The sequence below is a fragment of the Terrapene carolina genome, unplaced genomic scaffold, assembly GCF_002925995.2.
Source record: "Terrapene carolina triunguis isolate 2854851 unplaced genomic scaffold, T_m_triunguis-2.0 Scaffold66, whole genome shotgun sequence".
Lineage (NCBI taxonomy): Eukaryota > Metazoa > Chordata > Testudines > Emydidae > Terrapene > Terrapene triunguis.
Window position 1 is genome coordinate 35,843,292 of NW_020664417.1, and position 20,419 is coordinate 35,863,710.

At 41.6% G+C, this 20,419-nt stretch overlaps 1 protein-coding gene across 2 annotated transcripts in view; it reads left to right on the forward strand.

Moving 5' to 3' along the window:
• The window catches only part of GALNTL6 (polypeptide N-acetylgalactosaminyltransferase like 6), a 948,073-nt gene extending 934,564 nt beyond the window's left edge, over positions 1-13,509 (forward strand). For both annotated transcript variants that reach the window (XM_024194141.1, XM_024194132.1), the window contains 2 exons: positions 8,151-8,300; positions 13,342-13,509. In XM_024194141.1, the coding sequence (XP_024049909.1) occupies positions 8,151-8,300; positions 13,342-13,509 (318 nt within the window). The remainder of the gene's footprint in view (positions 1-8,150; positions 8,301-13,341) is intronic.
• The last annotated feature ends 6,910 nt before the right edge of the window (positions 13,510-20,419 follow it).

The window sequence follows — 20,419 nt, forward strand, 5'->3', positions numbered from 1 at the left end:
TGGCAGACCCTCATTTCACAATTCTACAAAGACAAGGTTTCCTGTGCCACACCCCAGATTCCCCTAAAGTATCGTCTGAATTTCATTTGAATCAGACTATTCATCTACCATTTTTCTTTCCAAAACCATCTAAATTCCATTTTGTAGACTGCTTTCCACATTCTAGATATCTGGAGAGCGCTAGTTTTCTACCTAGATAGAACTAAATCATTCAGGAAATCTCCTAAATTGTTCATTCCGTTTGCGGACAGATCTAAAGGATCTACTATTTCTACCCAGAGAAACTCAAAATGGATCTCCAGATGTATTATTGTGTATTATGGTGCTGCTAGCATTCAACCGCCTCCCAGAGTGTTAACTCATTACAGTATACATTTACGGCCATACTTAAAAATATCCCTGTGACTCACGGGGAGCCCTCACTGAAAATGCCAAGGTCAGGGCAGGCTGCAAAAAGGAGTGCAGATACTCCCAAGATTGGTGAGTAACACGGAAGTTAAATTACCCAACCAGTCACAAATCGTGCTTCTGATCCCCACACTGGTTATCAAGAAGCAAAAAAGAGTAATCGCACATCCCACTTATTGCATTCCAGTTCTCTGGCCCCCAATCAGCACCTAGGTCCAGTACAATGAGAAGTTATTTTAAAACTCTGCTCACTATACAAAATGTTCTTTTGACCCCAAAGCGCCAGCCATATTGCCAGGTCAATATTCGGTTGGATCTTACCCAAAATACCACACTGCCAGTCAATCCTTTAGTGTCTAAAACTAAAGGTTTATTATAAAGAAAAAAGAAAGAACAAGAAGAGAGTTGTTAAATGGTAAAGCAACCAAATATATATATACAGAGACTTCAAAGTCTATATATCAGGTTCTTAGCTGTATTGGTGAGTTTGCTGGCTTAAAAGTCCCTCTGGAACACATCCACAGTGTGGATGGATCATTCAGTCCTTTGTTCAGAGCTTCAGTTTGTAGAAAAGTCACTTCAGAGGTAAGAAGCGGGATTGAAGCCAAAATGGAGATGCTGCAGCTGCCTTTGCCATGTGGCTTGTACTTCCTTTGTCCCAAAGACAAGCTTCACAGCTTATGGCATGGAAGCCTTAGGTTCTCTGTCCACAGACATACCACATGCCTTGCTGACGCATAAGGTGTATCCCCTAGTTCTTTTCAGTAGGTTCATTATACAATAGATGACACTTGATGGGCCATCAAACAGGCTAGGCAGTGCTGATGCCAATCTGTCTGGGGGTGTCACCCAGAAACACAGCACAAGTTTGGAAATACAGATATACCATACATATCTATAACTCATTATACAAATGTGATACAAACATATAAACATAATTATCATACTTGGCAATTTGTAACATTTTTGCAGATACCTTACACGGTATATCTGGTCAGATTCCTTGCAATTTTATAATATTGGTATCAACAATACAGCATCACAGTCCCCATAACTGAGATCTGCAGCACTGCTACACAGTCCTCTGTACATACCGTCTCAAGACACTACACCCTAATCGATGCCTCTAGATTGGATGTGGCAGCTGGTGATGTAATTCTAGATTCTGAAGCTCCTCCTTCCGTTCGGGGGTTCTGCTCAGGAGTCACTTGCACTGGGAGCACCCATAAGGACACTACTTGAAGAAGAAGAAGAATGTACTCCCCCTGTGCAGAACTGTGGTTCTTCAAGATGTGGGTCCTGATGTGTGCTCCAATACCCGCCCTCCTTCCCTTCCGCTTTGGAGTTTCTTGTGAGACTAGGCAGTGGAGAAGAAACTGAGGGCAGTTCACCCACGTAGCCAGGGCCGGTTCTAACTTTTTTGCCGCTCCAGGCAAAAAAGAAGAGTGCTGCCCCGCCATAACACCCTGCCCCCAGCGCCGCGCCGGGCCCCCCAACCCCCCCGGGCCCCCCCCGGGCACCCCCCCCCCCCCCCCGGAGCGCCACGCCAGGCTGGGCAAACCCCCGCCCCTCCTCGAGCGCCGCCCAACTCCCCCCCGCGCTGCCCGGTCGAAACAAACGGAAAAAAAAACCCTTGAGTGCCACCCAGCCGAACAAAAAAAACAAAAACAAAAACACCGCGAGCGCCCCCCGCCATCCCAACATTGGCCGCCCCTTCTAAGGTGCCGCCCCAAGTACGTGTTTGGTCGGCTGGTGCCTGGAGCCGGCCCTGCACATAGCCCTATATTCCCTCGGTATGGGGCACGATGATGTCTAGGGTACGTGCACAGACCAAACTGATGCTGCTAATGAAAATCTCCAATCAAAAGCACATGGGGTGTACATGCACCGGAAGTGGAGCACTCATGAGGACACGTCTTGAAGAACCACCATTACTGCACAGGGTGAGTAACCTCTTCTTCAAAATTGATTTTTTTTAAGTTTAAAAAGAAGCAAAGAAGATTCATTATGCAAAAATATTTGCAGTGGAGTGAGGGGCTTAGTGCTTACTGTTGCAATGGTGAGCAGCTTTTTATTTGATTATTCTTAGTGGTTCTTTTCATTATACTGGTTTCTGGATTATTTTAGGCACCATGTGAAGCTAAAGATTCAAATACTTTCTAAAAGATCTTCAGAATCTTGACGGAAAGTCATCCACCCTGCAAGGTGTTTGTGGCAGGGTGTGATGGGGCTTTCATCCCACACTGGCCAAAAAGGGGTTAATGTAGCCCTGGGAAGGCTGCACAGGAAGCAACCAATAGGAGAAGGGCTGCGAAGAACAACCAATCAGGACCCAGTAGGCCCATATAAAAAGAGCTGCAGGGAAGAGCAGGGTCAGTTGCTGCTGGGAGTCCAGGGAGTAAAGACTCTGTACCTGGAGGGCAGAGAGAACATAAACACCTTGGACAAAGTAGTGGTTGGCTCCTAGGACTGATCAGCTGAGTGCCCTGATGGGAAGTAGCCTAGGGAAATAGAGCAGCATTGACAGAGATTACAGGGGAGCAGCAGGAGGCTACTATTTACAAGGTCCCTGGGTTGGGTCCTGGAGTAGTGGGCAGGCCCAGGTCCCCCTACTCACCACTGGGGAAGTGGCTGGACTGTTGGACAGCGATACCCCGCCCAGAAGGGGGAAACACAGATGGCGACCTAGCCGGAAGGCTGTCGAGAAGAGGACACTGCAGTTCTGGGAGCTAAGGGTTTAGTCTCCCCTAACCCAGCCGTGATCCTGCCCATGCTCCGTCCTGAGGCTCCACCCTCGCTCCCCCTCTCCCCTGAAGCCTGTGGGGGCTCAGCTCCAGCCAGGGGCTGGGGTGGTTCAGGCTGGCCTGGGGGGGTCCTCTGGCTGCAGGCTCAGGTCTCCAGTGGGTGGGAGGATGGGGCTCAGGCAGAAGGGGCGGAGCTGGAGGGCTAGCCTTCAAAAAGGGGAGGTTCACCCGCCGTCCATGGGAGCCGTAGGCAGGAGCAGAGACAGAGTGATGGTGTGCAGACCACGGACGTGGGCGTCTGCCTCGAGCTAATCCCCAGCATGATCAGGAGGAGGCACCAGTCTGGCAATGAGGGCTGCATCCCATGACACAGGGGTAGGAATCATTTTACTCAGTTTTTCAAATCTGCCAGTTAAAGAAAGAAAAGAATCCAAGAATCACAGAAATGTAAGATGAAATAGACCTGCTAGATCATTAGCCTATCTTACTGCCAGTGCAGGAATGGTACCTGCAATGGGCTTTAAGTACATTTTCTAGTTTAAATATTCCAAGTGAAATGTCTCACAAGGAATGAGAATGTAAATGTGTAATTTCCCTTGAGATTTGTCAGAAATTCATGAAAATGGGCCTGGTTAAAAGGGTGCTCCAGCAGGGTTGTAAATACATTATTCTAATTTTTGCTAGCTCTTTATCCTGATTTCTGTATTTGCCGATAGAAATCAAAAATGTTGATTAGGGTATCGAGTATTTTATTACTGTACCTATGTCTTTTTTTTAATAGCATATTTGCTATTGATCCAGTTTGATAACTTGCCATAGAAATTTTTGGGGAGTTCAGAAGAAAAATCAGTGGCAAGATATGACCTGTATAACAGGAGTTAATGTATGCTGACCCTACCCGGAGACAGTGATATAATATTTTGTATGACTTCACTCACATCATGTAATTGGGGGCAGGAAATAAAGATGAATCTCTTGGCAGCACTTCTAGCTGGCACACCTTTATGCAGCCTTCAGTAGTCTGAAAGATGACCTTCTATACCAAGGTTCCAAAGGCAAAATTGCAGACAAAAGGCTTGTGGTCGTTTTTAAATTCCTGGTGAGGAGTGAGGGATCAGAGGACTGCAGATGTACAACTCTGTAGTTTCAGAGTTTTAAAAATGAAGATCCAGGAAACTTCAACAGAAAGGAAAAACAAAAGGAACACAAAGAATATGTTGTAGGAAACAAGCTTGTTCTGGCAGTGAGCCAGTCTGGATGAGTAAATAGGTCTTTTTCATCTCTTACTTCTAAGGGCTAGATTCTGACTTCAGGCAGAGCCCTGGGTGAGGGATCAGACATAAGTAAACTGGGATGTGCCAGCAGCAATTACACCTGCCTGTCCAAGCTCAGCTGTACTGGTTAGCAAATAGCAGAGTAAAGTCATGGCTCTGTACCCTCCCTGTTCATATGCTCTGGGGAAGAAGGGACAGGCAGAAGGTGGGCACTCAACACCTCCTTCCTCCTAAACACCCAGAACAAACATCCAAGCAGCCTAAACTGGGATGGGGGAGCTCTTAGTCCCTTACATAGGCGTGTAATCCAAGTCACAGTCTAGCCCTCAGATGTTATGTGCTCTGTTTCCACCAACTTCAGTGAGAGTTGAAAGCATTCAGCAGAGGTTTCCTATACCACACACGATCAAGCCCTAGGAAAAAGGCAATGAGTGATAAGCAACATGAGTTTATAAAGGACATTTGTGTCAAACAAACTCTAGCTGTCTTGACACTATTACAGCTTTAGTGAATGCAGAGAATTCAGTGGATATAATTGTCTAGACTTTAATACAGTCCCATATCACAAACTACTAGAAAACTGGAAATGTGCTGTCCTGGCTAAAGCTAATACTGTAGAGTGGACACAATACTGACTGACAGACCATAAACAAGGGTAATTACTAATAGAACAATGTTGTTATGCTGGAAGTTGTTAATGACTACCATGAGCAGGCCTTTGATCTAAAGCAGATCACAGACCTGGGTAAAGCCAATGGGTGTGCGAAGCACCCTTCTTTCAGGTTAAATGGAAGGAACTGCTGGAAACAATAGAAGCTTCTGCCCAGGCAATTTTGGAGGCATGGCACTTGGCACAACTCCTGAAGAGACGTTAAACAATGGGTTTAGGGATTGTTTGGCAAGGGATGTGTGTGTTGAGTTGAGTGTGGTCCTGAGAAGGAGCACAGAGAGAGAGCTCCCTGTGACATAGAATTGACTGGAGGGGCACACAAGGAAACTGCCTGTTTGTTCCTATCCTGTTCAAGGAAATAGCATATGGTTCTTTGTAAATAAACAGGACTGATTTCTATCATCCATTTCTCCTCCTAATGAAAACAATCCTGCGAGCCCCAAAAATTGGCTAATGGTGTGAGCCAAAGGGGCAACAGCATCAAATTATGAGGAAAGTAACAAGTGGAGTGTCATGGAGCTCATCACTGGGACTGTTACCATGTAATATCTTCACACATTAGCTGGAGGATAAAATACCAGACTTGATATCAAACTAAGCAGAATTCCCAGGACAGTGGAGGACAGACTGAAATCACAAAATGATGAGCCAGGGTAAAGTGATGAGAATGAAAGAGTGATGGATGTCAGTGAACTGTCTCTGTAAATACAGGATTTTAATATTTGTTTTGGGGCAGTTGCTCCTCCCTCCAATCTAATTTTCTCCTTTTCTGCGAAGTTCTAAGAGGGAGTTCCAGTCCCTGCTGAGGTTGCTTTTATTATGGCAACACCAGGGAGAGGCAGCACTTGCAGAAAGAAGAGTAGATATTGTTTCAAAAGGCAACAATTTGAGAAGACAAAGGGAAAAAAAGCCCGGATAGTCTGGAGGTTTAAGGTCCACTATTGCTCAGACCACTAGGGCTGGAAATGAAAGCTGTATGTTAGAAAATTCGAATTCTCAGGTTTCAGAGAGGATATGGTGCACAACATTTATCTCTATCAGTCCCCAAGCCATCATCTAGAGAAATCATGCAATAATTGAAATGGCTGGAGATGAGGACACAAGCTGGTAATTTGAGTATCAATGCATTCTGTATGGCAGCGGTTCTCAAGGTCCATAGATCACCAGTGTCTGTAGCGCCCTTCCTGCTGGTATGCAGAATGAAATAGTTTGAGAATTAAGCAGTGAGAGATTAGAATATGGCCCATGAGAGGCTCTGTCTCTTACAAAATAGTCAACAGCATGAGAGAGTTTCAGAACGTCTGTTCCACACCATTGGGAAGCTGGGATTCCCAGCTTTGCATTGATGTCTATCGTTGGTTATTTTGAGCCTCAGGCCTGTAACTTGGCTTGCAGACTAACAGTGATAATTTTTTTAAGGCTTATACTTTTTTGAAGCAGCAGCCTTGCTTCTGCAGTGCCAAATCCTGCTTCTCCCACTGCTGATGACATAAAAAGGTACCTCAGCAGGGGGTATGGGAGTCTTTGTTCAAGAAGCACAAAGAAATGGAGAAAATGACTTAGCCTTTTACAAAGCAAGGATTGGTTTAAAAACCATTTTAAAGCTGTCCACTGTCCTTTACTGTAGATAAATGTAAAACAATACTCTGAGGGAAGGTGGAAATAATAAGCACAGCACAGGGCCAAACAAGGAAAATGCTGGCTAGAGAACCTGTAATGCAGAAACAAATAGGGAATGACAGCAGATAACAAAGAGAACATGAGCTCACAATGAGATGCAGTGATGTGGAGGGGGAGCAAATATTGTTCTGATATGTGCTGTACATATAGTGGGATTGCCTGCAGGCCAAGGGAGGTAATAATTCCTCTCTTTGCAATCTCTATACAGCCACACTTGGAGCACAGTGCATCATTTGCAACACTTCATTTTAAACAGAGCATCACTTTCAGAAAGAATTCAGAGGATGACTAGAACAATGAAAGGATTAAAATATGCACCCTAAGACAGAGGTACTCAGGGCCAAGTTCTGATCTCCTTGACTGCAATGGCCTGGATTTACATAGGTGTAACTGAGACTACCTGGAAATTGACAGCTATTCAAATATACGGCACCATAAAATATACCAGCTTTCAAATTAACTCTGCCAAGGAGATAGTACAGTACTGAAGAACTAATACCAATATATTAAACCTAAAACCTAAAACTTGTGACCTGTATTACACACTGGCTCGCATGAAAGGAAAATGCCAGATCTTTAAATCTGATGATGCCAGGCCTGTCTCCTGCATCTTATGAATGAATGTTTTGTGGTGCTGCGCAGTAACATCAGGCAGCTGATGTCTGATTGAGCAGGACGCTGTTACTGACTGTAAACCTACAGAATCTCTCTCAGAACCACATGAAGAAGGGCTTTAATGATTTGCATGTAGATCACAAGTTGTAGAGGAGGGAGATGGATAGAACTTAATGTCTGGCTTGGGAAAAGGGGGCAAAAGAGAGGAAATGATATTATACCATATAAATAAAAGAAACTGTAGGTTAAACATGACAAAAATTCGGCAGGGGAATGATCTATCTATGTAACTGACTGAGATACTACCCCAGTGATTTCTAAGTGAAGGTCAGAAAAATGCTGTGTGCGTGAGGCTAAGCTAGGATGATCTTCTGAACTCCCTGACTGTTTTGCACCTGTGTTCTCTGAAATGCTGCCTACATATGAGATTCCAAAGGTTTAATAATTTCTTCTGTCAGTAACTCTAGAACTCTCCCCCTCTTCTTAGAACTGGGAGAATAACTAATATTTGTGTAATCTGAATTTTTCTTTTTCTGCCAAGAACTAGCAGTTGTTCCATACTGATGTTTGTTCTGTGGTGTTGTTAATGCACACATTTAACCAACAGAACTTTGAATCACTATATCATCAACTGGTGTCTAATTAATCCTTTTCCATGACATGCAAAGGAAGGGCATATACACTGGTTTGGTTTTTATTTTTAAATGTCTTTCAACAGCCATATATTATCATCTTGCCTGTTTTTTTGTTTTTTTGTAGCTCTTTACCTTTGGTTGGAGAGAAGACATCCGCCCCGGGGAACCTCTTCACACCAGAAAATTCTGCTTCGATGCTGTTTCGCACAGTAGCCCTGTCACACTGTATGACTGTCATGGCATGAAGGGTAACCAGCATTGGAGCTATAGGAAGGTTGGAGTCACCTTGGGTCATTTTCAGATATTCATACTATCTTGAGTCTGTACTGAATCTGGAGAACAATGTGTTTGTCCAGTCAAAAGACATTGGTTTTAAAAACCATTATGGTTTATTCCAGTTTAGCTTAAATGAGAATCTCTGTAAAGCATGTTTCTTTTAATATGCAGTAGGCATTTATGCACATTGTGTGCATTTGCAGCTACTTAGGTCAAAGTTAAATTAATACAGATTTGATCCAACACAGGGTGAGCCCCTTATTCCTTGAAAGATGCTTTACCATTTTGACACTTTAAGACGTGTGTCGTTTTAACAAAGGCACCACAGGGAATATTTTTATTCTGTGTGACAGCAGCAAGAAATGCTGCTCATGAGTTAAATATTAATATTTTACTATACTTTAAAGAGTATATTTGGCAGATACATCACACACAAAAATTAACATTAAAAGCATTGTTGTAAGCCCACAAAAAAGAGGGAGTTTACAAATCAAGGGTAAGCAGTTTAGGTGTCCCTCTGATCTGCTGTTTCAACCCATTTTTATAAAGCACTAAAAATATGTGGTCATGCTGGAAACTGTGTTCAGATCAAACAGTGCCATAGTAATACTAACAGGATTTCAAATAAGATTAACAAATTACTGACTTTGATTAACCCTTTCATTGTTGCAATCTGTGCAGTTTTCTTTGAAATGCTGAGGGATCCCTCCACATAACCATCATCCCCCGTGCTCCCACATTTACTCAAGCTGAGCATAAGGGCAAGGATTTGGATTTTACTGCACATATCTCAGTAGCACTTTCTAGTTTGAGATGATGTATTCTAGTAAACTGAACTATAACCATTAGAAATAGTTTAGCTACTGACATTTTCCTCGGGTGTCTAGTTATTGACCTTCGCCATTTAATCCAGTATTTACATTGCAAGCAGAGACGTGCCAAAGGGTTTTCCAGAAATGTGATATCTTTGAAACTGAGGTAGCATCTGTAATCCAGCTACAGTATCTGAGCCAGCTCCTCAGCTGGTGTAAATCAGCAGAGCACCATTGAAGTCAGTGGAGCTATGCCAATGGACACCAGCTGAATATCTCACTTTGTACCCCTAGAACAGTTCTTTCCTGCTTCAGCTCCACTTCTAATTGATCTTTGTGTCTATCCAAGCTGCTAGAAAGAAGCTTTAACAACTTTAACACTTCATTAGTGCTTAGTGTACCGGTTCCATGTGACAAAATGCAGCTCCGGAGCTGTCTTCTGTACCTGGTTCATCACTTTTGATGTGGACAGACTCCAGTAGACAGCCAATGAAATAGTATCACTTTCAAAAACACTATAGTGTACATTCCTTTAAGTCCCCTGTACTGCTTTGTTTTTGTTATCTAGAGGGATGAGATCTCATAAAAATTCTCAGGACAAGCCAAAAGTTTACATCTGAATTAGAAATTCCTTGAAAATGTTTTTTATGATGAAAGTGCTGACACAATCTTAACCATAATACAAACCTGGTAGCAGTCTATCTTCTTAATTGCCATAGCTACACAAGTGCCTCTGGTTTGGCTATATAACTTCAAAGCAAGGATCTGCTGACATTGCAAAACTAATGGTTAAATATATTCCCCTTACTCAGGTCTAAGCTGATTTCTCAGCTGAGCTTGACTGTGTATTAAATAGTTTTTGATTGCCTCACGTCAGATATAGGCCAGGTCTACACTAGAAACTTTTGCCAATGTAAGTATACCAGCAAAACCCCTCCAAATGTAGATGCAAGTTATACCAGCAAAAAGTGCTTACACTAGTTCCCCGAAGGAATAAGCTAGACCACCAAAAGCACTTCTATGCTGGTATAACTGTATCTGCACTAGGGCTTCTGCTGGCATGTAAATGTCTCAAAAAAAGCACACCTCTAAGCAACGTTACTATGCTGGCAAATGTTCCTAACATAGGTCTGGCTGTACTTTTTTTTTTTACAAGTGTCTATTAATTTTAAACTAATGGTGCAAAAGTATCCATAAGAATAATAGTCTATAGGTAGGCAACAAACAGCCCCTTTTCATAAACAAAGACCACATCTGTTACTCTGTTCCACCCCACGCCTACCCCCCCCCCACCTTCTTAGTGATCACATGGAATTCTTATTTTTAATTCTTCTCATGTCACGTGAAGTACTCTAGTTTTTGTCATTAATCTTATAAAATGCTCAGATGAAGCAAATTTTGCTATGTTGCCATATTAACCAATCCCTCTCATTTTCCATTTCTCCCAGTAAAGGGACATGCCCTCAATTTTTATTTTAGCATCACTCCAGATGGTTTGAGTCTGATAAAGCATGATTCAATTTATCCACTCTAACTCCTTTATTGCCATTTGTAGAGCTTCTATGAGTAGGGACGGATTTAGTAGATTTTAAAAAAACAAAGCCAGTTGTGAAAGACCAATTTAATTATACTATAATTTTACTCTAAGTGTAGTGATTAGGAAAGGTGCTAGATTTACAACATCAGAAACTAAAGTTCTCTATCCAGAAAGCAGGTACAAAGAGCATTTTGCTCCAACTGCCTGACAGAGGTGCAGGGACAAACTGTCAGAGGAATTCTCTCACCATGCACATTAGGCCCTTAGCTTCTTCTCTGAGACTGTTAATGGGTGTATCATTCTTATGGTGGTTTTTATCATGAGGACACCTGTCTGGGAGAAACTGTGCTGAGACTACCACCTCCTGTTAAATAAACTACTGCAGACATCCAAGGATAATGATTTTCAGTCACTACTGACCTTGACTGTAGTTAAAGAAGAAGTGAAAGGTAATGAGACATCGAACCAATTACTTGAGCAGTCCAGGCCTGCTAGTATGTCCATTATCTTATGGAAACGGTTTTCTTTCTAAAATAATATTCAGACTTGCCCACATGCAGAGAAAAAAATCTAATTTCTCTTCCCCGACAGAACTGAAATCTACAGGAGGATTTCTTGTGGCTTTTTATGCTGGCTGTGAAGGACGATTTATGCCTATGCTCCTCTGGCTGCAAGTGGAAAATTATGCTTTAGAGCACAAACTACTGTTACCCCTTATGGTCCTGATTCCATTTCCATTGAAATCCATGACCCAGTAATAATTAAACCTCAGGCCAGAGAAAACTAGAGATGACAATGGATAAACATTTGTTTGTTAAGAAACCAAGAAGTTTTTCAGAGTAATAAAAAACTGTTCTTAAAGGGACACGGTCTGCTTTCTAATTACGAAAACTTGTAAAAGGAAAGCAGCAACCATAATGAATCCAAAAATTTGCACTACAGGTACTAACCCAGAAGTGCACAGGCTTTCTTTGGGAAGGCAGCAGTGCTCTTGAATAGCACATTTCTCCTGCTGGAACAGGTTGCTTTCTGCTTGTGTACAACCAGGGTATTTCAGTTTCCAAGGATCCTGATGTCTCAAAGCACAGAGGACCAGACTGTGGTTGGCCCTTGTGCAAAAGGTTAGGAAGGACGTACGGAGTCTTCGTCGCCCTAGACCCCAGAGCAGGGGCCAGTTACAGTCACAGCACTCTCCTGGGTTCAGGGACTGCTTGGCAGTAGCACTAGCTGCCACAGAGGGGGCTAGGAGGGGCAATCTCCACACCCCTTTAGCCCTGACCGCTAGAGCTGGTCAGCCACAAAAAGAAGGGCACACCTGCACAAGGGTGTCTTGTGTTCTCATTGGGCAGCATGGCTCTGCATCTGCTTTAATAGCACAGCCTAGCCCTGAAAGACCAGGATTCTTGCAAATTGAAACATTTTGCCAGCTCACACAAATGGAATGGACAGGCAGAGGTGAGGAAAACAAGGTGGGAGCCTGCATATGAGTGATCCGAATAAAGCCTATGGTCCAATTTAGCCCTGTCAGCACTGACAGAGTCTCTGTAAATTATTTTTATTTTAAATATGTCAAAAAAAGTTGTATTCAGCTGCCAGCTTTGGGGAGTGATGATATGTGAGGTGAGAAGCCTCAAGAAGGCCAGAAGGACAAAACTGGGCCTTGCACTTTTGAATTTGGTCTGTCTGTTGCAGGTACTGAAACCAGAAATAGGTCAGACTAAATTACAGGAACCTTTTCTTGTTTGTCTCTTATTCTCTTTCTTGCCTTCTACTCTGTGGCTGTGCAAGTGTTCACATCCTGGATTAGTATTAAATGTTGGCAGGCTCATGCCTGGCACAGAGGGAGAAACCTGGATATGTTTACCAGGGATTATCTGAAATGTTATTTCAACAGCTAGAGTAAGTGTATTGTACAGATCATCGGAAACTTTTCAGCTATCTAACCACCCACACACCACACAAAATCCAAATACATTAGAACTTTCCAACCCTCAAATATTAGCACCCAGTGGATATTTTCTTCCTTACCTAAGATTCAGATTCAATGTGTTAGTCTTCAGTGTTCTCTAACAAGCGGTGCAGCTGGAATTTACACAGATGTAAATCAAATTGTAAGGGACTGTGCTTGCATTATTTACAGTGCAGTCCTGATTTCACCAAACTCCAGCTAACCAAAACTCCCAATTAATAATAAATATCCATTTTTTGTTTTCTAAGCAATTTAACAACTATTAATTTAACAACTCACAAAACTTCCATAAGGCAGGGAAGCAAATATTATCATCTTCTTTTTACAAGTGGGGACAGTGAGGGAGAGCATTTAAGTGACTTGTCCAACCAATGCCACATGGAGTCTGTATCAGACGTATACAGAAAGCACATCAGACTTTTCTTAGAGTCTCATGAAGATGGAAAGATAGGAAATTAGATCATTGCTTGTTGCCATTTGTCTCTGTGCTTTTATTCTCTGAGGTAAAAGACACACACTTTTTGTCCTAAGAAATCACTCAGCTATCTATATCTCCCCAATAATAGCTTTGTTTTTCACTCCAGATTATTGCTCAGAGAATATCTATAGAAAACTAAATAATCTCAGCTAGGGTTGTGTTAATCCAAGTTCTAGAAAATGAGAACACTTTTAATCACTTGGCATTTACTACTTAATTCTATTTTTTTTCTCATTCCTATAGGACAAAACTTTGTTCCATCCGGTAAGCAACAGCTGCATAGATTGCAACCCAGCTGAGAAGAAGATTTTCATGAACAGATGTGATCCTTTATCTGAAACTCAGCAGTGGATTTTTGAACATATTAATATGACTGTTTTAGAAAAATTTAACAGCAAGGCCAGTTCCTAGGGAAAAATACAGATTACATACAGATTGCAAACTACATTTTGGCCAGCATCTGGGTCGAAGGAGTCAGGAATTAAATTTCCTAGATCCAGGAAGTCTTTTCTGAGGATTAAGCAAATGTCACGGCAAAGGCCAATGGGCTGTCATTGTGGATGTACAGTATCTGAAGAACTTGGCTGAGAGCCTCACCAGATGCTGCTGAGAACTTCAGGCTGACAATTCCCTTGCTGGCCAAGGGAAAACTTTATTTAAAAAACTTTTCAAAACATTCTGAGTTAATAAATTGAAACAAAATTCTAGAGTTTCTCAGGTCAAATCCTGCTGTAGTGAGTAGTTATGAATGGATGCTATTAGTTGGGGTGGGTATATGGTGTGCATGACTACTATGGGAACCTGCAGAAATCACAGGTTAAGAATTAACCCACACTGGTGGAATGCTAACAGTCCCCCAGCACTCCAGACAAACTATATGATCTGGTGCCATTCTCTTAATAAAAGTTAGGTTAAGCGGGATTAACCCTCAGATTGCTGATGATGATTTTAAACACTTCCCCATTACATTCCTTTCATTACCAAAATAGGAATGGTAGAAATATAAGGGTTTAGAATTATGTTGTAATGAAGCATGAAATAGACTTCTAAGGTTTCAAAAGTCCCATTTCTCCTCAGCATCTGAAAAAAATAAATCCATCAAAGCAATTAAATCAGATTTCGATATATGATACAACCTACCTAACACTCATCAACTGTGATTCAAATCTAGCCTTCATCTAAATTAAAGGCCAAAAGATTAACAAGGCTACTAAATCTTTAAGACATTCAATAGCAGGTATATGCACCAATAATAGCAGCACAATGCAAGGTTTGCAGAAAGGATTGCCCCTGGAAATCTATATTTGCTTTTCCATTATTTTTATTAAAACTAAAATTGCTTGAAATCAAATCAAAATATTCAGAGACATAAGAGGCATCATGAGTAACAGGCCAATTGTTTATTGTAAGTCATAGAGACTTATAGCCAAATAAGCATTGGTACACTGGCATCAGCTAAAAAGTGTTGGCTCCCTGCAGTGCAGCTTACAGGATCCTGCAGGAATTTAGGGAGAGGGGGTGTTTTTGTTTTTTGCAAGGAGGTGGGGAGTCCTGTAAAACTAGTTAGCTCTTTTGCAGATAACTTGATGAAATCATTTAAAAAACTGTGACTGTGCCACAGTTTTCAGCTAAGGCATTGTAAATTTCTGGATGGGGCAGTTAGGAAATGAAAGCAAGTATAAAATTCAAAAAAAGTTCAGTATTTTCACCTTTTAGTAGCATAAACAAAACTATCCAATCCACCACAAAATTTTCTTGCACTGATTATCGTTGTGGCATATAGTGCCCATCAGCTCTTACATATTTTTGGCATGGTCGGGGGAGAGTTAGTGGGTTAAAAATTTGTTTAGAGGCCTGTTCTTCCTCAGTGGAAATCAATGAGTACCAATGTGGGCCATAGTAGAGAGTTCTGGAATTTCTAAAATTAAGAGCACATTTAAATGGCCTGGTTTTACTTGAAACCTGAACCAACAGATGAAAGCAACATGAATGCAGACATTAAAGCCTACAAGAGATGGCTGTAATAGCACTTGTCACTTTCAAAAATATGTATGAAATTAATCTGAAAACTTTGTCTTATGTTGCTAGAAATGTGGCCAACTAACCAAAATGTTCATATTTAAACTGTCCAGCCTGACAGTTGAAGGTGATTTTGTTTTGTTTATTGCTCTTTCAGCTGTATCTGTGATGATGACTGTTATCCACACTTGTGTGCTGTTTGTGACTCTGGCTTCCAAACCTTAGGTCATAGGCACATTTTAGGAGGAGCATGTCAGATCTGGAGCCTTCAGGATGCATGTCCTGAAAAATCAATTGTATGAATTACAACTGTATGTTGGAGAATTGCAGCAAGTGAGTAAAGATCTATTTCAAATGTTCAAGGAGCAATCTGTCTGTAGAGTTAAACTATTCCCATTATGTCTTTAAATATGTTACTGTTCAGACTTAATTTGAAGACTCACTACACTGCAGCATGGAAGACAAGACCCCAGATTTTAACTTTAGGGTCTCTTACACCTGAGCCCAGGAGAGTTGATGATAATCTGAGTTTTCATCGGAAAGGGTTTTTTTTTTTATATATATAGCTACCTGTAGTTAGACCCTGACTGGTCATTACAGACTGTCAGCCCTCTCAGCTGCAGGACTCATAGCACAATTCATTTGCATCTTGAGCATGAGAAAAGAGGATTTGAAAATAGAAGAAAAAATGATGTCTAAAGTGTAAAGGTGAAAATGAAATTCCCAGGATATCTATTTGGACTTGCCCCAAACCCTCAAAGCCATGGTATCAATAGTGTACCTCTGAGGTAGAAGGGGCAAAGGAGAACTGCTCTAAATGCTCCAGCACACCTGGCTAAACAATGCATTGCACAGTTTATAGCATTCAGTGTATGAATGCATCCTAATCATCTGATGTTTAAAATACTTAAAGGGCACTAGACTGCTGTTTTGGCAAAGACATTCTATACCTCTTCCAGGTGCTCAATATTGTTCTGGCTCTAAACCAGTGGTTCCCAAACTTGTTCCGCCGCTCGTGCACGGAAAGCCCCTGGCGGACCGGGCCGGTTTGTGTACCTGCCGTGTCCGCAGGTTCGGCCGATCGCGGCTCCCAGTGGCCGCAGTTCACTGCTCCAGGCCAATGGGAGTGGCCTGGAGCAGCGAACCGTGGCCACTGGGAGCCGCAATCAGCCGAACCTGCGGATGCGGCAGGTACACAAACCAGCCCGGCTCACCAGGGGCTTTCCCTGCACAAGCGGCGGAACAAGTTTGGGAACCACTGCTCTAAACTAACCTCTGCCACAGGAAAAGTTCCCATTATTTGCAATTAGACAATATTTGTGAAATCTGGCAGTTTTTCTAAAATCCATCATTTATCAATGAACAAACTTCCACATAATTGAAACTGAGATTTTTTAACAAAACATAATGGTGCTCCAGATAATGTTTTCAATTTCTATAAGAAAAGGGTCAGTGCAACTTCACACAGAAAAATTATCAGGGAGCCCATTGTGTGTGGTGTGTCTTGAACAAGGCACCCTAAATGAAAAAAAAAAAGTGCTTAAATCAATGACCAGATTTCAGGCACATGGTCCTAAGGGACAAAACTTCTACCACATATCCCCACCAAATACAACTGAAAGTTGAAAGCCAGATTCTTTTCCTCTTTCTATCCTCTTTGCATAACCAGAGTCAGCGCAAAGGGGGCAGAAACTGGCTCCATCTGCCCCGCTGAAGATTCTATTGGTATTGGAGAATTCTAACAGATCTAGAGTTAACATAGCTGGCTCCTCTATCACCACCTCTCTCCCATCCTCTGTGGTGGAAGGGGGAGAAACATATTGAAGCCAGGGAGGATTGAGAAGGAGGAGTGGCTGGAGCATGCTAGACTCTAGTGACCTTTCCACCAGCTGGTCACAGCTCAGAATCAGGCAGCCATACCCAGCTCCCCACCACCATTACTGGCTACTGCTATGCTGAGCAAAACTCTGGTGCAGCAGGTAAAAGGGTCTAAGAGTGTGGCAGACTTACAGCTAGCTCCACACTTAAGTTAAAATTCATTCAAAAAGTGTAGCTCAGACGTACGTCAGACAATCACATTTGTGATAATAGGTCTTCAGAATGGGACATGGCTGCCAAAGCAATGGCTCCTTCCCCAAAAAGCTTAAGTTAGTCATAAATTGTCATCTGCAGCTGAGAGATTTTGAGGCATGAAGTTAAACTGAGAGTCAAATCCTGCCTTGAATACCTAGAAAAGCCTCCCATGGATCTCAATAGAGTTCCATGGTGATTTTATGTGTAGAAATTCTACAAGTCTTCCCACAGCCATATCCACCCCTCCACCACCCCCAAAAAATCTGCACAGCTCAAAGGGCAGAATGAAAAATAAATTATGCCTCCTTTATTGCATGCAGGGAACCTGCTGAATTGTTCAGCGTCAGCATGCATCTCTCCAAAATGGCAGACTTTGGTCCTTTGAGAACTCCCACTAAACATATAATTTGTTTAAAAAAAAAAATTTAAATCACATCAAATGTTGTCCATATCTTATACAAAATTCTTAAAAAGCACTATTTAGAGTTAGTTCTACATATAATGAATTTCAATGGAGTTATGCCAGTTTACACCAACTGACGAACTGTCCCTACATTTTTTCTGTTTCTAAAAACATAGTTTTTTTGGGAGGAGAGATTCTATTTACATGGTCATGAAAATAAAATCTTTATTTTATAAGAGTTTGTCAGCTCCTGCTGTTCATTCTTCACTTTAAGGTTATTAGATCTATTTGTGACATCAAAAGTAATTGCTGCAGAAATTATAATGTAACAAAGGATAGGACCTTAACTAGAGAAAGTGGAATAAGCAACAGGTCCACCTAAAACTCTTAAGAAAGCAAGGTCTTGTTTTCAAATATCTCAAGTCATAAAATAACAAAGGTGGGGTGGGAGGCGAAATAAAGTCATGTCAGCACAGCTATTTCTAAACAGAATTATTTTCAAATGTTTCCAGCAGGCATCAGCAGCTCTTTAATCTGTCAGAGTGATTGACATGTCAGAGAAGTAATCTTGCTGGAAAAGTCCTGACGTTGTGACAAGATTTCACTTCTTATTAGTAGTGATCTGATTTCAAAAAGGTCAGGTTGTTTTGAGACAATGCTTTCAGCAATCCAACTCTGATACAATGAGTAAGGATGTTTAAAAGTATAACGTAATGCATATTTCTATATCTGAATAAGGTCAGTTTATAGACAAAATGCTCCTTAAATATTGAAATAAATGTTTAGTCTTCAGAAGTGTTCATCATGATAAAGATATCTCAGTTTAAAAGAAAATGGACATGCATTTCTTAACCCATTATGTGCTTACATTCCATTGACCTAAGTGAAATTCTGGGGCCCTGGAAAACCAGTAGCAAAAGGTTCAAACTAGCTCAGTGAAATGAATGTAGTGGTCTCAGTCCTTTTCACAAAGGACAGGTGTTCCTATCACAATTGATGCCAGTTTGCATTCTTGTTGGCAGTCTCAGCAGAAGTTGAAGACTAAATAAGACGGAGACTTCATTACCCTTTCATCTTATCCAGTCAGATCAGGGTTGAGGCATGTTAGCAGAGCAGTATTAGGAGGTTTGCACAGCTGCTACCACCCATGCTATACCTCTGTCATCCAGCATTTTATGTGAACATACAAAATCCGCATTAAATCAGAAAATTAAAAAGAAAAATATATTTTAATATCAGTCAAGGTGGCTATAAAAACCACTTCAAAGCCATCAAACTGCAAAACTGACCTGAGGCAATTTGGTGATGGGTACTAGACATATACAGCTCATGAACTGCTCACAAAGTAGAGGCTGGCTAGGACTGGACTAGGAAACCTGATTTGCCTCGCTGGCCCACAAATCTGTGCTGTATCTGTTGGTTCAAAGAGCACAAGAACCCCAGAATTGGTTTTGTACATCATTTTTGAGAGCTCATCTTCTCTGAAACAAAGAATGAGTTTCCATAAATGATCTCACAGTATAGGCCAATGAGGAGTTCCAATAATATTTAAGGTAGTGGCTGCTGTTGGAGATGCAGGTTTAACAGGAAGAATACCTGGCACCTCTGCAAACAGGTTCATCAGACTTCTTGTTCCCAAACAAAAGTCCTCACCTGGAAAAACTTTGAATGAGTAAGTAATATGGCTACCTTAGTTGTTCTACCCTATGCAGTATTTTCTAATTACAAGTTGTACTCTGGATCTGAATCAGAGTTTGGTACCTCTGTAGCTGATGGCATTATTTTTAATCAACTCTGTCCTCCTTGTAACTGTGGTAGAGGAGTATTTGTAACCTTATGGTATTACCTCTGTGAGTGTTCTGTGTGCACCGTACCCAAGAAAATGATTTAAGCAGGAAAAAGCAACTTTGTCATTCAAAATGTTAAATTGATACTAACTAACTTTTAGCTAGAGATAAATTGAAAAACATTTCAGGTGTTTCCCAAAGTTCAGTGTTGTTCAGAGGACACTGTTGAAGGTGTATATTTTGGCACTACTTCCATACAGTAAGCTTGCCAGGCATCAATAATACCAGTACTATCACCCAGTGAAGTGAAACTTCCAAATATTATGTGGCAGCGCTCTGCACGCTGATTGGCTGACAGTGTGATTTTAATAGAGAAAGTATCTCCTTCCATGGATGGTACTTTAACGAAGAGTTTTCTGCCATGATGGTTAGGTATGCCAGAGACCTTTGGTGACATCTGTCTAGCTATCTTAGATATTTATATTTATTATTTTACAGTGCCCAATAGTGTACTTGGCATCCCCCTGTGCAGATAAGAAAATAGTTCTTGCCCCAAAGAGCTTACAATCTAATTTCAAACAATGATGGAATGAAGACAATAGAATGAGGGTAGTGAAGAAAGGACAGGCTAAAGCACTAGGACTATGGGGTGATTCAGTGATGGTATGTGCAGAGCACAGTGAAACAGGTTATTTTTTTTCAATTATGTACATAAATGTGTTTAATGATTTACTACTTGTAGGCATCCTGGTAGAAGTGGATCTTTTTTGGGGGGGGAGGAGGGGATATGAACAAGGAGAAGCAAAATGGCCTTGTGGACTGAGCCAAGGATGTTCCATGTGTTGCAAGTGACATGGGAAAGGGGCACAGTGATGGTTGTTAGAGAAGCAGAGATAGACTGGGTACTGAGGCTGGCATAATGGGGGGGAGGTGTAAAGCGAGGTGTGATGAGTCAGTGTTAGATAAGTGATGCCAGTATCTAAGAGACATTTGCAATTGGATGCAAAACTTGATTCTCAGTAATCTCTGTCCTATTCCT